We start from the raw sequence: 21,284 nt of genomic DNA, 5'->3' as shown, positions 1-21,284 counted from the left end.
TGCACATGCCTTAAAATAGTACGATGGACGGATGTAGATTTCCTGCCAAAGCCTTTGGCAGGATGTTCCTACGCTGGGAACTTAGGTGGGGCCCACTGTAATGTTTGTGAGAAATCCAATCCATCCATCCGTTTCATGAGTTCATTTTAGGATATTAGGCCAAAAATGAGCCGGATCTACTACTCAAGTTAGCCCAAAGCATGAGGATTGAACATGCACAGTTGAAATATTCGTGGGGCCACGGATGTTTTGAATCATGCTAATATTTGTGTTTTGAGTTCATCCCAGTTGGACTGACGTTGTGAACAGTAGGGATGGCATGTAAACATCACTGTCGACCCCATCAAGGTTTCAGCGGTAGGAATTTCCCTGACCACATTTTCCTTTAGAACGGACCACTTGAGTCTTGGATGCTGCTCACTTTTGTTCTCGTGTACTAAAATGAACTCAAAAAAAGGATGGACGGTATGGATTCCTCACAAACATCACGGTGGGTCCCACCTCGGTTTCCAGCGCAGGAACCTCCTGCCAAAGCCAATCCGCGTCCTCCAAGGGTCGCCCTATCTTGGGTGAGGCTGCACCTAATCCGCTCCGGCAAAGCATCGGGTGGAGGTCTTTATAATACATCCGTGTCATCACGTGTACAGCTGCCAGGAGCCGACCTATCGATTTTTTCTACGACAGAGTTCAATGATAGTACGACACCTTTTACAAAATGGTGGTGACTCCTCAATCGTGCACATTTTATAGTTGTAAGACAATCCAAACCATCCAAACCAAGCATAACGTAGAGATTAATAGTAACCATCTGATTTTTCAGTTGAAATTTCATCAGTCATTATTTTAATTTTAACCATCAATTTAATAGCCGCCAGTTGGATTGTTCAGATTTCTTTATCAATGTGATTTTAGAGAGAGACTCCATCTACTACAATGTTCCTTGTAGCCTTACATGAATGGTACGTGTGAGGAGGATGAGTTGGAAGTGTTGGCCTTACAATCAGTGCCGTGGCGTGTAAGAGTGGTTTATGAAGTCAGACCTTTAACGGGATTTATTTGATACATATGGCGTTTTCTGCAGGCTCTTAGAAAGTGGACGCGTCGCAAATATCTAAACCGAATAGACTATAGAACCACGTCCGTAGTTTCCCCTGAAATGCAATGACCTGGACGCGGATTTCCTGCTGGAGCCTTTCCCTGCAAGGATGCTGGGTGGTGCCCACCGAGATGTTTTTAAGAAATTCACTTCGCCCATCCGCTTTTAGTGACTATTTTAATAGGTAAATCAAAAATTAAGTGTATCTAACACTAAAGTGGGTCACACGAGAGAAAACAGTGGGCGTTTAGTGAGAACCGTTGAAGCACTCCTATGGCCATCCAACTTTTGTGTCGGGTTGTCTTTTTCAACTTTTCACTTCATCCCATTAGGATTAAACTTATAAACGGTTTGGATAGCATATAAACATCAAGATGGAGCCCAGGAAGGTTCAACTGTAGGAATTTCTTTTCCCAAATTTTCCTCGTGTGACCTACTTGATTTTTGCATCTACCTAACTTTTAAGCCTCTAATTCTAAAATGAGCTCACAAAATAGATCGATAATGGATTTCTCAGATACATTTCAGTGGACCCACCCAGCATCCTTGCGCAGGAAGTTTCTGCAAACCGCGTCCCAAGGACCCACCACGATGTGTGTTTTATCCACACCATGGGCACATTTAATCACCATTGTTACGTGTGGTGTGGTCCACCTGAGATTTGGATTTGGCTCCCTTTCAAGCTAATGCCCTCAAATGAGGGCGCAAAATGAACGGCCGGATAAATCACATACACCATCTTGGGGCCAATAGCGCCGACCAATACCAACCTCCGTACTGAAGGGATCATTGCCAAATCCGAGTCATAACTGAGTTGTGCTGAGTTACAAACTATAAATCACATTCGTTGAACAGTCACAAGACTCATAACAACCTCTTATTTATGGAGTTTTTTTTTTTTTTTTTTCACGTAATACCATTGGATGTTTTTCTTTTTAACCGTCCAATAAATCTCTAGAAATCTGAGGGCTTTATAACCAAATTCAAGCCCAATACTTGCATGCTAAGTTATTGGTTTCTTAGCTTCCGTATCATCCATCTCAAGCACTCAGACAACTGTCCTAGCAAAAGGCCAAAAACTTAGTCTTTTCAATACAGAAGAATTTTTGTTTCATTCTCATTTGTAGTTTGTCCTGTATAACCAACGGTCTGGATTAACTGACTGTTGATCCCACTTGTACCAAAAGCTACATCAGTTATGATTCATTGGAGTTGGCGGTCCCTGAACAAAAGTGTAACTAATGGATTCGAATCACCTCATTAAGGCGGTTTGGTTTGATGCAATTAATGTATTTTCACTTAATTTCTCTTAATTAAGAATTAAATGCATCCAACAAACAACATCACATGCTTTTCAAAGTAAAGAGTAATTCCCCACATTTCATGATAATTAAAAGTCAAAGCTTAGCAGGCCCTCCATGATATATGTGTTATATATACTCCATTCATTCATATGTGGAGATCATTTTAGCCCTTGGGCCCAAAAATAAAATAGATTCGAAGATCGAATGGACCACAATATATAAATATTGGAGATTGAAGGCCAACCATTTAAATGTTCTTCTTATAGTATGGTTCACTTGAGCTTTGGATCTGTCTCATTTTTGGAGGCATACAATGATTTAGTCAAATGAATGGAAGGCGTGGATAAAACATATACATCATGATGGGACTCACATAGTCTACTTTATTTTCCCCAGATAAAAGTGTATGCTTAGGTGACGAACAACATCCCTTCCACCACATATTCCCGTAGTACGTAATTAATGCTTAAAAAATATAAAATACATTACAAGTTTTCTAAAATAGCTCCAACCAAATAGGCACTTATTTCCCCTACTTTTGTCTAATCTTTGAAATTTTATCACATTTGTAATGAAACTTTCATTGATTTGACATGATTGTTACCTTTTCTACGTTGTTTTTAAAAACTCGGCAATCTGACTCAGGATTGGCTGACAGAATATTCAGAATTGTTTTATGAAACGGTGACTCAGTCGAGTGACTTTGAAATACTCAACTGAGTTCACATCCATATATCCAGTGAATAGGCTCTAACTAATCAGGGAACTAATCTCTATCCACGTGTGAGTCACACTAGCACGAGATTCATTCAACCTTAAATGACAATCCCAGCCGTTTATTAGACCTAATAATAAGACAGTTCTCGTTACCTCAATAATTTCTCTATCTTTCTCAATTATAGGGAGCTGATTCGTTGTTACCCGGGTAACACCTTAGTTGGTGTTACCCTTACTGTGGGGCCCACCTTGATGATGTATTTGTATATCCACACCATCCATCCATTTTTCCAGCCCATTTTCGCTCTTGGTCTAAAACATTAAGCATATCCAAATCTAAGGTGGACCACATCTCAGGAAACAGTGGCGATTGAATGCCTATCATTAAAAACTTCCCTAGGCCCACCGTAAGCAGATCCGTAATGTATATTTACCATCCAACCTGCTGATAAGGTCAAAATGACGCGGATGAATAGAAAATACAAAGTTTAGCTTGATCCAAAACTTTTATAGCCTACAAAAAGTTTGTAATGGTCATTTACCTATTTTTCCAGTGGTGTGGTCCACTGGAGATTTATATCTGCTTAATTTTTATATTGAAATTCTAAAATGAGCTGAAAAAATAGATGGACGGTGTGGATGTACAAATTCATTAAGGTGGGGTCCCGAGGATCAGGTAACACCCAAAAGAGTAACAGCTAATCCACTCCCCCAGTTATAGCCCTTTCGAATGTAAAATCTATCTATTCTCATTTCGTTGTCTGAAACGTAGAAAAAAAAGGCCACGGAACTTTCAAACACGGATTTTTTTTTCTATGCGACAGTCCTCTCTTTTCATCTTTTCAATATTTCTACCATTTTTTCAATATTCTCATCATGAGGGACGTGTTTTCAATGGATGAAATATTCTTCCAATGACAGTGAATTATTTGAAAGAAAAAAAGAAAAGAAAAGAGGTGTTTTAGTTATATGCACAAGCATGCCAACGTTATACATATGTAATATCAACCATGTGTTAAAACATTGTCCCCCGGATTCTTCAGTATCATTATCATCCATGTCGGCCCAAAACAGCCCCATTACAATACGATGCCATATGACGTCATATTGGTGGTGAATTATACAATATGGGCCAATCAGCAGGATTACTCCAATTTTATACCAGCATTTTAAAGAGGGGAGGAGAGTGTGTCCTGGTCGGACTTTTAAGTGTCCCATGTCTGTGTGGGGGTCACAGTGATTTATATGTTTATCCACACCATCCATTCATTTTCTTATATCATGTTATATGATGCGCCCAAAGATGAGGCAGATCCAAGGCTCTAGTGGACCACACCAGATATGATTCTTGAATTTAATGCATCTTGCATTTAATGCTTTGTACATTTAACACACAATTAATGCAACCCAAGATTACTATTTGGTGTGGTCCACTGAGTGTTGGATCCACTCATTTTTGAGCACATATTTTAACATGATTTTAGAAAATGGATGGATGGCGTGGATAAACATATACATCATGGTGAGTTTCCACACATTTGTTTGGATGCCTAAAGGTTCAACCAGCAATCCACTTCCCTTTAAGAGTGGATAGCAATAGATAAATTGTTTATGGCATGCTATAGTTCTTACAGGCTCGATGGTGGAAATGGGAGATTACTGGTAATCCAGATGCTTCATGAACCACTAGTACATGTTGTTGCACTTAAATCACCCTTGTGAAGAAGCATGCTCTAATACCATTTATGTGATCGAAGCACCACTATACTAGGTAGTAAACAATTGCATCATTCGGCTCGATTAGAAGCTAACCCCAGCTTGAACTTGGCTCAATTTAGTCCTCGAGCATGCCTATCCAGCTTGGCTTGGTTCAGTCAGCATCTTGGGCCAGTTCGAGTCGAGTTCGAACCTCTACAACATTTTCTCAAACACATAAAATGCATCTTTGATTTCTTACAGAATGCAAAATAGTAACAATACTTTATAGGTATGTCATCAAACACTCGACGAGCAGCATCAAAATCAAGATATGAGGGAATTCTTATAGTGTAAAGTTTTTTTTTTTTTTTTTTAGTGATTTGTTTCGTATCCATTCCTTCCTCGCCACCAGCTGATCTCGCTAAGAATGTATGCACCGAAACAACACTTTATTGAGTCATTTCATCAAACACTCTGCCCGCAGCATCAATATCAAAATAACTGAGTCATTGAGTTCATTCGATCTGAGTCGATTCAAGTTGAGGTTCGATCCGAGTCAAGTCGAGCTCGAGCAAGCTCGAACTCAACTTGAAATTTTTTCGAGCTCCAAAAACCAACTCGACTCGGTCCAAATCCAATTTCGAGCCAAGGCGAGTCAAGCTTTTTTAAATCAAGTTGAGCAAACTGACTGAGCTAACTTGACTCGTGTACAACTCTACTTGCCAACTTGCTTCCATGGTAACCTTACGTTCTGAGTGATTCCCTTCCTTTAGTCGAACACTACTCCCTCTTTGATGGAATAGGCACCCTGCAAGGCCTCGAGTAGTAACGAGGGCACTAATTTGATTGCTTACATGAATCAACTTCTAATGCAAATCTATTCTTATATGCCTACCCCTAGATGGGCTATGCCTTAAACCGGAAGTTATCAATTCTATAGCTAGACAATCCCATGGACATTACTGTTCTTGGCCTTTCTTGCCATGTGGTGGTATGGGCAACAACGGAACGGGTTTATCCCAGTTACCAATTTGGGGCCTATGATGTCCTTGGTGATGATGTTGTCATTGGGGATAATGAGAAAATAGCTTCAGTGTTAGACCTCCGAGGGAGAGGAGGAAGGATCTATATATGGTTTTTATTAACTTACATAAACCATATGATAAGGTCCTTGAAGAGTTAATTTGGTGAATGGTGGGAAAGAAAAGAATCACGAGAGGATATGACAACATGATTACGAATATGTATGAAAGAGTGGTAATAAATATGATGATCACTAGTAGAAAGACAAGTTTCCCATTATTGTAGGCTTACACCTAGAGTGGGCATTAAGCTTGTACCTTTTTACATTAGTTATGTAGGAGTTAACACAGTATATGTAGGAAAAGATTTCAAAGAATATGTTATTTGTAAATGAAATGATTTTATTTACAATAGAAGGGATGGTGTAAACACAAAGCTAGATTTATAAAATGAATACTTTAAAATATAAAGGATTTAAAATTATCCTGACTATAATGAAGTATATGGAATACAAGTGTAGTACCACTAAAATTGAAAACAATGAATTAATTAAGATTGTTGATTGAGAAGTTTTTCAAAATGACCACTTTCAATACCTTGGGTCCATAATTCATTAGAATGGAGAGATTTAAAAGAATGTTACTCATGAAATTCAAGCCAGGTGGAAGAAAGACAAATGCATCTCTGGAGTTTTATGCGATCATCAAATACCATTCAAACTCAAAGAGAAATTTTATAGGATGGGTATAAGGATAGTCATGCTTTATGGAACAAAATTTTAAACAGTTAACGAACAACATATTTATAGGATGAGTGCAACTTAAATAAGGATGTTGAGATGAATGAGTGGCAAGATGAGGAATAATAAAATTAAAATATGAATGCATTTTTAAAAAAACTTAGGAAGTAGCACCAATAGCTAATAAGTTGAGGGAAAGCAAACATAGATGGTCTAGTCATGTATACATAATGGAGACCAAGAATTGCACAAGTTAGGAGTAAGTTTATACAAGTTAACGAATTAAAAGTAAGGCTATACATTGCACCGAGTTGAGTTGAAGTGGGCTAAGCTTGGCTTGACTCGTCCTTGCTCTCCTCGAGTTCGAGCTCAAGCTTACCATTGGAGCTTAGCTTGTTTGTCAAACCTTTCGAGTCAAGCAAGTGGATCGAGTCGAGACGAGCTTACCTCGAGTCAAGTTGTGCCTGCTCCCAACCTGACCTAACCCGACACCCAACCCGCAACTGACTCAACATAGCAACCTAACCCAACCCATGCCCGATTCAACCAACACCCGACTCAACCCTCAAATCAAATATTCAATTAATTAATTAATTTATATATATATATATATATATATATATATATATTATATATATATATATATATATATATATATTAGATAGAGCCATAGAGGTGCCTTGTTATTGGTGCTGAGAGAGAGAGAGAGAGAGAGAGAGAGAGAGAGAGAGAGAGAGGAGCTCAGGCATGACGGGTTGGGTAAGGAAGGGAAATGGTAAGAAAGGGACGGACGGGTAGTGCATGGTTTAAGTTTCAACTTTTTTTATTTTTAAATTATATATATATATATATATATATATATATTTATATATTTATATATATATATATATATATATATATATATATACCGACCTTCGTGAGGTTGAGTCGAGTCGAGTCAAGCTTCAATATGTTCGAACTCGGCTCGTTTTCAAAACAAGTTAGGTTATATCAAGCTTGGCTTGCCTCGAGTCGTCATTCAAGCCGAGTCAAGTTGAGCTAGAGCAAGCCAAGCCAAGCAAGCTTTGAGCTAGCTTAGCTCGTGTACAACCCTAATTAAAAGGACAAAGGGAAAGCCTATAACATGGTTGAAGGTAATAAGAAAAGATTTGTTGTCCTATGGTAAAACTTAAGGTTTGGTCCTTAATAGAGTAAAATGATGGAATAAGATTAACATAGCGGATGGTTTAGGCTCAAATGTAATTACCATGTAAATGGGTAATGACTATTTACCTAGGTAATTACCTCATCTTTCCCAATGCTGATATGACAACTTACTTTTTTAACAGTTAAATCGAGAAATTTACAAAATCAATGTGGGGCCTATCGTGATGTATGTGACTTATCCACACCGCTCATTTATTATGCCGGCTGAATTTAGGGCATGAGCAAAAAAAATGAGGTACATCTAAAGCTCAAGTGGACCACACCATAGGAAATAATGGGAATCAAATGCTTACCATTAAAAACTTCTTGGGGCCCTTAAAAGTTTAGAATCAAGCTGATATTTGTGTTTTCCCCTTATCCATGTTTGTGTGACCCTATGAATGGGTTAGATGATGAAAAAACCTCAATGTGGGCCTAGTGAAGAAAATAATTTTTAATGGTGGACGAAGGAAGGCCACTGATTCCTTTCGTGTGGGCCATTTGAGTGTTAGATTTGCCTCATTTTTTGGCTCATGCCTCAAATTGTTCCAATAAAATAGATGGATGGTGCGGATATGTCATATACATTATGGTGGGGTCCATGGATTTAAGTCAACACTTTTGTATTGATTTTCTAAGTGGAATTACTCTCACATTTTCAAACAAGGTGAAAAAGTAATAATTACATATTTACCCAGATTTACCAGTATCACGGAAAATCAAACAGACCCTTAGATGATGACGACGGCAATGACGATCTTAAAGAGTGGGTATTACCACCTATGAATGACCCTATGTTAAATGCAAGTGTGATATCTTCAAGCGTGTGCGACATCCTCCCTTCATCTAAACAACAACGAATACCCTTAGCATTCTTCTCTCATGCTGGTATGGCAAACATCGGATCACCATGCATAAAAGGTTAGGGCCCACTTGATGAATGAGACAGATTTTGCAAAAACTTCCTGCCCATGGTAGATATCTTTATGCACATGCACCATAGACATCCCACCCTGCCTATAGTGTTGAAGGCAAATGTTTGCATTCTACTAAGGTCATAATGTTGCATTTGATGTCTTAAATCTAATCTGATTCTACGCAGATTTTTTCACAAAACTGCGAAATTGTGGGATTTGTTTCCGATTTCGTGTAGGATTCTTTCCAAGGCTATATATATATATATGGGTGTAAACGGGATTGGGATTGGGATACATTCCAAGGATTTCTAAATAATTCTAGGGGTTCAAAGGAGTGTAGCAAGGGTGATATTTGAGGTTGTTCAAATCGGGTAAGCCTTCTCTCTTTGTAATTTCTGCTTTTATAGTGAATTTTTGTTGCTTTGTGCCATGGTTTTTTCTCCAAAGGGTTTTTCACGTTAAATCGTTGTGTTCTCCTTCCTTTTTGCTTAGTACTTTTATATTGCTTTCCTAGATTCATCTCTTTGTGATTCTGTCGTTTCCCCAACAAGTAATATCAGAACAATCATTAGGGCGCAGGCTTGAATCCGAAGGATTGGCATTAATGAGAAACACTAGGTATGATATTGAGAAGTACTCAGGTAAAAATAACTTTGAGTTATGGAAGATCAAGATGATAAGTTCCTTAACCAAGCAAGGTGTGGATGGTGCTCTTGAGGAGCGAAAGCCGACTATGAGTGATGATAATTGGAATACTCTTGATAAGAAGGCATTATCCTCGATCCGTTTATTTCTTACGGATGAAGTTCTCTATAATGATTTGAGGGAGAAAGTTACAACTAGTTTATGGGCGAAATTAGAGGATATTTATGCAAAAAAAAAAATCGATTGAGAATCACCTACACTTGAAGCTACAAATGTTCACCTTCAAGATGACAGAGGGTGGAGATGTGGAAGCCCACATCAGTTACTTTAATAAATTGATTTGCAAGCTTGTTGGATATGGAGGAAGTGGTTAAAGATGAAGATCAAGCATGCATGTTGTTGAATTCTCTTCCAACATTATATGAGTCATTCAGGGACTCATTATGCATCGCAAATAAATCCCTGAGTGTGGACACCATTATCTCAGTCCTTCAAGGGAAGGCCATGAGAGAGATAAACGGTGGCGTAGGGATATCTTCTGATACACTGCTTACGAGAGGCAGGAATATTGATCGAGGTATAGGATTTTCAAGACCTAGATCCAAATCCAAGGGTAGGGACAAAGGAAAATTGAAGTGCTGGAACTGTGGGATGACTGGAGCACAAAGGCACGGAAACCTTTACAGGTTAATCGGGAGCACTTAAGTAGGTGGAGCGACAACAGCTGTTGTAGATTTCATGTTTTCACGTATGTGGCATGCTCGTCTGGACCACATGAGTGAGTGGGGGTATGAAAGTACTATCCGATCGTTGTTTGATTTCAGCTTTGAAGAATTCTGACTTAGATATATGTGAGCATTGTATGTATGGTAAACAATCTATATTATCTTTTTAATCTGAAAAACATGTATGTAAGGGAGTGCTTGATTCTGTGCACTCTGACGTATGGGAGTCATCGCCAGAGGTTTCCATTAGAGGGTCATCATGGTTTGTTTCATTCATTGACGACTACTCTCGAAAAGTTTGGATTTATTTCATGAAACGTAAATCCGAAGTTTTCACCATATTCAAACAATGAAAGGTAATGGTGGAAAAACATTCAGGGTGAAAAATAAAGGTTTTAAGGACTAACAATGGTAGAGAATTTATTTCCACTGAGTTTAATGAATATTGCAAGGATGAAGGGATCATTAGGCACAACACAATGCGCCACACACCTGAACAAAATGGTGTGACTGAGTGGATGAATCTAACTCTCTTGGAGATGGCCCGATGCATGTTAAGTAATATTGCATTGGGCAAGAACCTATGGACAAAGGCCGTTAACATGGCTTCCTATTTGGTGAGCTGGTCTCCTTCTACGGCAATTAAATATAAAATCCCAGAGGAAGTATGGAGTGTCATAAGATGGATTACCCAAATTTGCGCATATTTAGTTGTGAGGCTTACTCTCATGTACCATCAGTTGAGAGATATAAGCTATACCATAAAGTCAAAAAGTACATCTTTATTAGCTATGATGTTGATGTGAAAGGTTATAGGTTTTTTGACAAGATCATATGCAAAGTTATCACTAGCAGTGATGTTAGATTTGATGAAAACTCCTTATTCTACAAGAATGATCAAGAGGAGCAAGAGGAACCAGAAAGGTTGATTGTAAATGTCCGGATTGACACAGATGATACTCAGGCAGAGACAGATGCGCAAATGGAGGTACATGAGTAGGTGGAGCAGCCACCTGTGAGAAGAAACCCACCGCGTGGTCGTAGGTTACTGGCAAGATAAAGAGATGACTCTAATATTGTATATGCCCTCATTACAGATGAGGGGGGCCCGTTTACTATTCAGGAGGCTCTTAATGAGCCTGATGTAGAAAAGTAAAAGGCAACTATAGACGATGAGATGGACTTGTTACACAAAAACAACACATGGGAGCTGGTGAAGCTTCCAGTGGGTAGAAAAGTAATCGAATGCAAGTAGTTATTCAAAAGGAAACATGATAGATACAAAGAGAGGCTAGTAGCGAAGGGGTATGCTCAGAGAGAAGGAATCGACTTCATAGAGATATTCACGCTGGTAGTTAATTAAGTATCTATAAGATTCGTGTTGGTGCTGGTTGTCCAATACGATCTTAAGCTAGAACAAATGGATGTCAAGACCGTAGTCCGGCATGGGGAGTTAGAAGATCAGATCTACATGAAGCAACCAGAGAGCTACAAAGTTAAAGTGGTAGAGAAAAAAGTTTAAAGATTAATGAGGTCGTCGTACGACCTGAAACAGTCACTTAGGCAATGGTATAAAAAATTTGATTCTTTTATGATGAGTCAGAAATTTATTCGGAGTAAATACGATCACTATGTCTATTACAAGACACTGAGTGATGACAAATTCGTCATCTTAATATTGTATGTAGATGATATGTTGATCGTTAGTCATGATATGTCTAAAATTAACGTACTGAAGACTCAATTATCAGGGACATTCAAGATGAAAGATCTGGGAGTTGTAAAGATGGTTCTCGGGATAGATATTCATAAAGATAGGACGAGGAGTAGGTTTTGGTTATCACATGTAGAATACTTTGAAAATGTACTGATTAAGTATGGGATGAACCTGGTAAAGTCGGTGAGCATTTCCCACATGGCTCACTTTAAGCTTTCCTAGGAACAATATCCTAAATCAAATGAGCAAAAGCAAATTATGTCTCATGTGCCTTATTCGAATGCAGTTGGCAGTTTAATGTATTCATGGTCTGTACAAGACCAGACATTTCACAGGCAGTTGGTGTTGTGAGCAGATACATGTTAAACCCCAGCAAGCAACATTGGGAAGCGGTGAAATGGCTATTCCGATACATTCGAGGTACAAAAGACTACGTCTTAACTTTTGAGAATACAGGAGAAAAGTTAGTAGGCTATGTGGATTCAGACTACGCAGGTAGTGTGCATTCCAGAAAGTCAATTTCAGGATACTCATTTGTTCTAGCGGGTGGAGCAATTAGTTGGATGTCAAATCTTTAGTCTGTGGTGGCTCTTTCTACGACCAAAGCAGAGTATATGGTAATGACAGAAGCGTTTAAAGAAAGTGTTTAGTTAAGAGACATGATAAATCAATTAGTTAGATGTCAAATCTTTAGTCCGTGGTGGCTCTTTCTACGACCAAAGCAGAGTATATGGTAATGACAGAAGCGTTTAAAGAAAGTGTTTAGTTAAGAGACATGATAAATCAATTGGGGCTTCAGAAGGAAGTCGTGCCGGTTAATTATGACAGCGAAAGCACTAAAAATTTGGCTAAAAATTCTTTTTATCACTTTTATTCTAAACACATTGATATTTGTCATCACTTTGTCCGATAGATGCTTGAAGAAGGAGGCGTAACTCTGGACAAGATTCACACCAGCGTGAATTCGGGAGACATGCTCACGAAGGTTATTCCTACAGAGAAGTTCAAGTTCTGTGCAACTTCTCTGGGCTTGACGATGGTGTAGAAAGGAGACGGAGTGTGCACGAGAAGCATTGATGAAGTTATGATGCGAGACAAAGATAAGAGAAGAGGACAATGAGCTACATGTTTGAATATTGAAGACATGGTAGATATTGTTGTATTTGATATCTTAAATCTAATCTGATTTTGTGCAGATTTTTTTGCAAAACTGCAAAATTGCGGGATTTGTTTCTAATTTCGTTTAGGATTCTTTCCAAGGCTATACTTTTGGGTGTAAACAGGATTGGGATGTATTCCAAGGGTTTCTAAATAATTCTAGGGTTTCAAATGAGTATAGCAAGGGTGAGATTCGAGGTTGTTCGAATCAGGTGAGCCTTCTCTCTTTGTAATTTTTGCTTTCATAGTGAATTTTTGTCACTTTGTGCCGTGGTTTTTTCCCGAAAGGGTTTTCCACGTTAAATCGTTGTGTTCTCCTTCCTTTTTGCTTAATGCTTTTAGATTGATATCCTAGATTTATCTCTGTGTGATTTTGTCGTTTCCCCATCACAGAATCTATAGGTCAGCTTTTACCAAACTTTTTAAGAATTTACCATCAAGAAATCAGGAAAATCTAGCTAGCGATGGATATCCAATGTGAAAGGCCCACAAATTGTCCACTAGGACCATCTGACCATTATGCTTTCGGCATAGACACATCCATAATAAGGCCTAGCAGATCAAATGCCTTGATCTTGCATGTGTTGTTGATCGATTGCATTTAATTTTAGTGCAGAGAAGTTTTGTCTTGGTTCATCCAGTGTCATTTTTGGTTTGACCGAATTAGGGCTAGATTCCTTGATTGCATGATGTCCGCTTTTGTACATATTTTTTTTTTCGACTAAATGTGTGTGATCGATTAGGTTCGGTCCAATTGAAGGTCTCATGGCTTGACCAACGGAGTAAGTAAGTGCGGGTTTTATTTCTTAATTTTATACGAGAATGTATAAATATCATGTTAAGTGCAATTAGGGTTGGAGATTCATGAGAGAGGAGTTTAGAACGAATACTTAAGAATTTTGAGAGAAAAGCTAAGATTTCTACTATAAGTTATCTCAATTCTTATAACCTTATTTTTCTGATTATAATGCAATGATATTCGGTTTGTACAGCAATTGTTTTCCACAAAAGTTTTCACGCAAAATCTTGTATGCTCTCTATATTTGTTTAGATTTTTCTGTCTCCATTACTTATTTGATTTGATCCGAAATTGCTTCCGTGCCTAACACATGCCACATGAACTTAAGTGCCACGTAACTAACATAGATATTATCATACAACATCAGATCCATTACCTAAAATCATTTCCTGTCTCCAAACAGTAGGTGGAAGCATGGATGCTTTCAAATCATCTACTCAATAATGCACATGCTTATCCATTGTAACCGTACGTTCGGTGGGCCTACCTCTTACTTGATAGGCATCACCTGTTGACTTTATACTTAAAGAGCATCTAATTAACGCGCTTTCTTGTTTTTAGTCCATTCAGGTGGGGACCATGAATTAGACCATCTACTATTTTAACGGTGGATTTAACCACATACATTTTGTGCAGATTTTATTGCAAAGATACAACGGCCAATGTAGACGAAGAGATGTGCACACGTGTCTTCACCACCGAACAATTTTGGATGGGTGTCCCACGTGCACATCCCCATCGAACAATTATCATGGGTTGAAATCTTAGGCACGTGATTTTGAAGTGGACTTTCAAAAAACCTAATTGAAATGCCCATAAAACTCTCTCTTGAATAGTTAAATGGGGCGTAGATTTGATACTGATCCTGCTTGTTTTGACGTCTGCATAGTTAGGACGTGGTGGGATTTAATTGGATAGCTAGTAGCTGTTGGAGATAAGGCCACGCAAATAAGTTTGAGAGTTGTTTAGCCGAACACTCATCTTTGACAACGGCCTGCCATCTCCTGCCATTTGATACCCAATCTTCATCCCTTTAAAGGTGAGAGACAATGTGCACCAACTTTAAAATGAGAGTAAATTAGGTGTGCCCCAACCTCACCTAAGATAGTGCAGCCCTTACCATAGGGACCACATTGACGTGTGTATTATATATCTGCGTTGTCCATCTATTTTTCAAGATCATTTTAGGGCATGAACCCAAAAATTAAAGAAGTAAATCCAATTCAGGCTACTAAAATTTTTAATCAAGTTGATATTTGTTTTTATTTTTTCCTTCATCCAGATTTACGTTACCTTATCAACAAGTCACATGGCTAATAAACATTACAGGAATTTTTTAATAACACGAATTCAATCACCACTGTATCCTATCATATGGTTGCGTGGGATGTGGATCTCCTTAATTTTTGGGTTCATGGTCTAAAATATTCTAAAAAAAAAAAAAAAACAGATATAAAATAAATACATCAGGGTGGGCGGAATGGTAGGGCCACGACTTCCTAGGTAAGGTTGGGCCACACCTAATCTGCTCCCTTTAGGGTATAGAAAATCTATACAAAAAATGAAAGTTGTAGTGTGTAAATTCCACACAATAATCAGTACTCTTATTTATGGTCAAAATTCTCTTGCATAAGAAACAAGGCATCGTTGTCCAATGAATTAGAAAACACAATTCGCTATCCAAACAGCACCCCATATTTTTAATCCTATTTTCTAGGTTGGCATAATCCTTAACGTTATCTGCTAAATCCAAACAATATAGGAATTGCCTCGGTGTGGCAGTTGATAGACGGGCGTTAAGAAGTAAGAAATCCCACATGTAGTATATGGGTAACTTAAATTAAACCATCCAAATAGTGGGCCCCAGTTCAGATGGCTTGTAACATGCAAATTTATAGTGATTCAAAATGGAAAAAAATAAATAAAATCGAAGTTCTGATATCAACAAACAAATTCCCATCAGCCAGAGGTACCGATGGCTCCAAGGATGATTTCCTATCTACAATGTTGGGTCTCTCTATCTAAGCCGTTTAATTTGAGCTGATATATGCCCAAAATACAAATTTTGAGTGGCTGGATATCAACCATCACACTCTTTCAGAGTATCAAATAAGCATATCCTTCTTCTTTCGTGAATAGCCTATACGCGGCCAGCAATCTAAGAGCCATGATTGTCTCAACGATGATAATATATAGACCGTTGCATCCCTGGGGTCCATCGTATCGACAGTGAGCCCATTTGAACACACAGAAACAGAGTATACCCTGCAGTCTAGAATCATCTTCAGACGATCTCAACATGCGGGCCCAATCAGAGAACACATGCTAGTGATCTCAGCCACAGAGAAAAACCAACTCAATCATCACCACACATCATCATCAACAGCCATCAAACAGAAAACAAAAATAACAAAAGAACAAAATTGAATTGAAACATATAGCAAAGCAATCCAAACAGACAAGAGGCCAGGAAGGCCTCTCTTTCATCTTCCCCACCACTCTCTATCTCTCTTTATGTACTTGCATTTTTTTTTCCTCCCTCCCCTCCCTATCTCTTATTTACACCTTCTATTTCTACTACACCTTCTCCTCACATAACCGAGCAGGCATTTGGATTTTCATCGCTGAAAATCTGGGGGGCGTGCACTGGCTCTGCTGCATACCAAGGTGGATTGGCCCAGTACCCATTGCCCCCGTACTCCATCTTGTTCATCTCCACCTTTGCCTGTTCTCCACCGCCACCACCTTCTTTGTCCTTCTTCTCACCACCACCTGCCTTGTCCTTCTTCTCTCCCCCGCCGTCTGCCTTGTCTTTCTTCTCACCGCCACCGCCGCCGCCTTCTTTGGCTTTCTTATCCCCTCCGTCGCCCCCATCCTTCTTCGGTGGAACGACCTCCACATTCCGCTTCAGCTTCTCCTTGAGGTAGGAGGGCAGTGCTTTCGCATCCATAGTCCCCTTCACCGTCACAAGATCCTTCTGAGAATCTATGCTAACATTCTCCACCCCTGCAGGTTCAAAACATCAGTTTATGTTTTGCATTGGGAAGCTTCTTACATGTGTACATGATCTAAGATACTCATCTGGTGGGCCACACATAAACGGTGAGGAAACGACTCCCAAGATCAACGTTTTGGATTTGGGGAATCGTGGGCCCCATTCTCATACAATGATATAAAATCTGGACACTATTCAAGTTCAGACATGCATCAGGACCTTACAATTCCTAATAAAACAAGGATTTCAGGTGTCCAGAATCTTGCATTCGCTTTTCTCGGACAGCAGAGGAAAAATCCAAATCGAAAAACAGGGGAAATGACGTCTACGCCGACCTCAACTGATACCGACTGCTTTAGGCAGCGTGTAAGGCACCCGAGTTCTGTGGGGCCTACCATGTTGTATACATAAAATCCACTCCGTTCATCAGATGGGAGCCATTATTTAGACCGTACATACAGAAGATAATTCCAATTAAAAATTATATAAACAACACCAATAGAAACAATGTAAAATTGCTCCCGAAAGTCGTAAATTTTCACATGGTGTGGCCCCACTGAGTTTCTTATCAGATTATTTTTGGACCTTCTCTTCATCTTGGTGAGTTATGCCTGGTTAACAGATTTGATGAAAGATACATACAATAGTGGCCCCACAAACTACAGTTGGCATCCCATCCCAGATGTTCAACGTGGTGTGGCCCACTTGAGTAGTGGATCTTAGCTTATTTTTCGACTTAAGCCCTAACATGGAGGGTACAAAATGATAGACGGAGTTGATTTCACATATACAACATGGTGGGCCCCACACACTTTGGTGTCCTAGGCATTTGGTAAAACAGGTGGTGAGCATTCGAGTCCACTGACGCGGAGTGCGTCCTACCCCTGCCCGTCCGTATCCAATGCTCAACTGTACCGCACCAAAGATTACTCTTGCATTTAATGTAACCCAATCTTATTATTTGGTGTGGTCCACTTGAGCGTTGGATCTGCCTCATTTTTGTACAAATACCTTACAATGATCTAAGAGAAGGGATGGACGGCATGGATAAACAGATACATCACAGTGGGCCCACACACAGAACTGACCGTTCGTGGCTACAGACGGGCGGGGTAGTACGCAATCAGTTCACTCCGTTCATTCGCTTCCACTCTGGGAATCGAAATGGTCGCAAAGGAAGAGCAAAAGACACAGGTAAATTGTGTTAGTTCACCACCGGTATTGACTCGTTTGGGCACTGTACACAGACCACCCAATGATCCGAAAATCTCAATGATCAAGCAATCCTGATCATCAATTGATGTTAACTTTCTGATCATGCAAATTTGATCAGCAACTTGAACGGTCTGGATTGTTTCGCGACTACGCCATGCATGTGGTGAACGAATCACCACCATAAAAGTTACCAAATAGGTTTTGTAAATAGGGTATAATTAACCTTCGTTAATTAGAATTAAAATGCAATTAATTACGTGAAATCAATACCTTTAATCTTGCGGATTATCCTCTGTATCTTCTTGATGCAGCCTTCGCAGTGTAACCGTATCTTCAGCACCACCGTTGATGAAACAGGCTTACAAAACAAACCCCAAAATACAAAACATCAAGAGAGATAAAAAAATAAAAATAATAAATAAAAAAAAATAAAACGAAATAGCAGCCACATTCAGACCGTTCATCAGATACAAGGGATGGTCCACAAGTGATATTGCTCGTCAGATACAACAACCCCCCTAAAGAGAGAGGATGGTGAGGATCTCCCAGCTATCTACACCAGGACCATCTGGATGAACGGTCTCGATCATCACATGATGGGTTACACTGCTTGATAGAGACAGCCACGTGCGGTACATAAGGATTCCCCCAGATGAAGATAACGATCAGCATCGTACATTCATCAGCTGGGCCATCACATACGAAAAGAATTTGCTGCCACACTTTAGTTTTCCACCTTTTAACAAATGGTGGTGACGCATCCATATACTCACATGTGGCACTGATCTACAGCCATCCAGACCGTCCAGATTTTGGATCCCGTTCGCATATACATGGAATCACCCTGATTCAACTTAATCCTAACCATCCGATTAATGGATATCAAATGAATAGTTGACACAAATAATGTGACCAAACCCAACAAAGGTAAAAATTAGATGGTCAAGATTATCTTCTCAGTGCAATCCACGGTTGGGGTTACGATTTAGACGGTCTGGATTGCGTTACATCTACACCATTTCCAAGGGTCACCGCCATTTCTTAAACGGTTGAAAACATGGCTATACTACACCAAGAATAGTACGAAAAATCGTACCATCTGATTGCAGTGGCTAAAGTGCGGATGGTGCGTAGAAAAGCAGAATATACTAGAAAGACACATTTGCCCCCATCAGCAAGTCTGTTTTTACCTCTTTGCCTTTCTTGTCCTCGGCCTTCTCGGGCTTGTTTTGTGGCTTTTTCTCCCCTCCATCCTTATCCTTTTTGGGGGCAGGAGAGACCAGCTCCACCTTCTTCTTCGTCTTGCTCTCGACCCTTGATCTGATCTTCTCCGGGTCCACTTTCCCCACCACCGTCAGCTTGTTGCTACTGTGGTCCGCCTTCACATTCTCCACTCCTGTGTAAAAACAGGGGCAAAACCGTCAACCGCTATTAAAAAAAAAAAAAAAACCAATCAAGCTAAGTAAACGCCACTAGAATATAACGCGAGTGCGCAGCGCCTTATCATGCGCCCCCCAAAGAATAGAGAGAGGAGTTAAATGATACTCAGGCTGCGTATGACGCTTGATATGCGGGCAGTTAGAGATTGTACACGTGGCATATAATAACTGAAGGAAAACCAAAGAATGCATCCTACTGCCTTCAAGACGAAAATCCTAGATCAGAACCGTTGAATAATCCTAACATGTGATTCGTGGAGACTTGTTTGTGGAAATAGAACCGTTGGATTTTTTATTTTTTTGACCGTCCAATAAATGTCCACCAGATGATTAAACAAGCTTATTTTTTGGTTCACGGTAAATCTACACCAGTTAACGTAATTTCGACGGTTTAATTTCACTAATTTTATGACAGTAGTGCAGTTTCTAAGTAATTTCTAAGTGCATGAGTATCATCCATCACACTGCCGGAGTATCAAAGTATTTCTCAAAAATTAAGGGAAAACCGTACAATATGGCGAAAGAAGAGCCACTGGAATACAATGCAAGGGCGCAACTCCTTATCATGCGCACACGGTCCCGTCCCCGATCTCCCAGGACCAAAACTCCAAATCGCAATCCAGGCGACAGAAACGGTGCTATCGTGCGCCGGATGCGTATACTGCTATCATGCGCCAGGTCGATTTTTGCGGATACACACGATGAGACCACTTCAGCAACATACCAAGAAATAAGGAACGAAAACAGATAATTCATAACAGAGAAACCCTCTAGAATACAACATCAGGGTATCTTCTTAATCATGCGCACCCTCCTTCTCCCTTTCCAGTACCAAAACTGAAAATCGACTCCAGTAGTTGAAGGCTAACGTGCACCGGTTAGTTACGTTACAATCGTGCGCTATTCTGACTACATGTTCACAAGGGAAAACGGCCGGACCTGACATTTACACCCCCCCTTTTTTTTTTTCCTCTCTTTTACCCACTTTTCATTTTCAGAAGGAAAGGAAAACCAAAACAAAAGAAGTAAAAAGGAGACTGATCTTAAAAGCTCTCAAAAATGCAAAATCGAGGAAAAAAGGTTGGAACAGATACCAAAATCTGAGGGTGTAAATATCATTCTCTGAAAGGGGAAAAGGGAAAATGATTTTCTAGAAAATAAAATTCTGTTTTCTACGTTTCATATTCAGAAAATCTGAAAAACGATTTTCTAGAAAATGATTTTTTATTATTTACCATCGAAACCTTTGACGGATTTTATAATCTTCTTCGCGCATCCATCGCAATGCATGTCAACCTTCAAAACGACGGTGATCGCTCCGTCTTCCTTCTTCCCTCCATCGCCTTTCTTCTCCTCGCCCTTCTTCTCACCGTCCTTCTGCAAAAGAACCAGCGATTATTTCACAAATGCAAATTAAAGGAAGAGTGAAGGTTGGAGCTATGTCAGCGATTAATCGCGAGATCAGCTCACCTCGCCCATCGTTCCCACGACTTTTGTTTTGATCGGGAGAGAGATACGAGGGAGGGTGTGGGATTAAATAGAGGAGCGGTTGTTGTGGTGGGTAATGTATGTATGCATGCATTCATGCATGGATGGATGGTAGTCATGTCATGGTCATGATGGATGGGAGAGAGTGCGAGGCTGCCGCCGGGTTGGACTAATCGCTGGCAGTAGACCCGCGGCTACATCTCATCTCAAGAGAAATGCGAAGGGCGTTTTGTTTCTAGCACTCGCTACCACACATGTGGAAACCTGAGGCATGTTTTGAAGATCCGTACCGCTCGTTTGACTGGGCCCACCTTAGATGTCATTTCAATCCTATTAGGAGGGCTATATCTTATGTTAGGCCCACACGGAAAGTGAACGTCGACAATTAGGATAATGAACGGCAACCAGAGAATATATTGGCCTT

The 21,284-nt window shown here is 39.7% G+C and overlaps 1 protein-coding gene across 1 annotated transcript; it reads right to left on the bottom strand.

Moving 5' to 3' along the window:
• Positions 1-16,130: 16,130 nt before the first annotated feature.
• Positions 16,131-20,998, bottom strand: LOC131230398 (heavy metal-associated isoprenylated plant protein 3-like). The gene is made up of 5 exons (XM_058226303.1): positions 20,843-20,998; positions 20,608-20,749; positions 19,124-19,329; positions 18,204-18,291; positions 16,131-16,729 (listed from the first exon to the last, which is right to left on the bottom strand). The coding sequence occupies exons 1-5, from the start codon at positions 20,849-20,851 to the stop codon at positions 16,314-16,316; spliced, it is 861 nt and encodes a 286-aa protein (XP_058082286.1). The 5' UTR covers positions 20,852-20,998; the 3' UTR covers positions 16,131-16,313.
• Between the last annotated feature and the right edge of the window lie 286 nt (positions 20,999-21,284).

This window comes from Magnolia sinica, chromosome 17, assembly GCF_029962835.1.
Source record: "Magnolia sinica isolate HGM2019 chromosome 17, MsV1, whole genome shotgun sequence".
NCBI classification, from domain to species: Eukaryota; Viridiplantae; Streptophyta; class Magnoliopsida; order Magnoliales; family Magnoliaceae; genus Magnolia; species Magnolia sinica.
The sequence above is the reverse complement of the archived record's forward strand: the minus strand, read 5'-3'. Positions and strand labels throughout refer to the sequence as shown.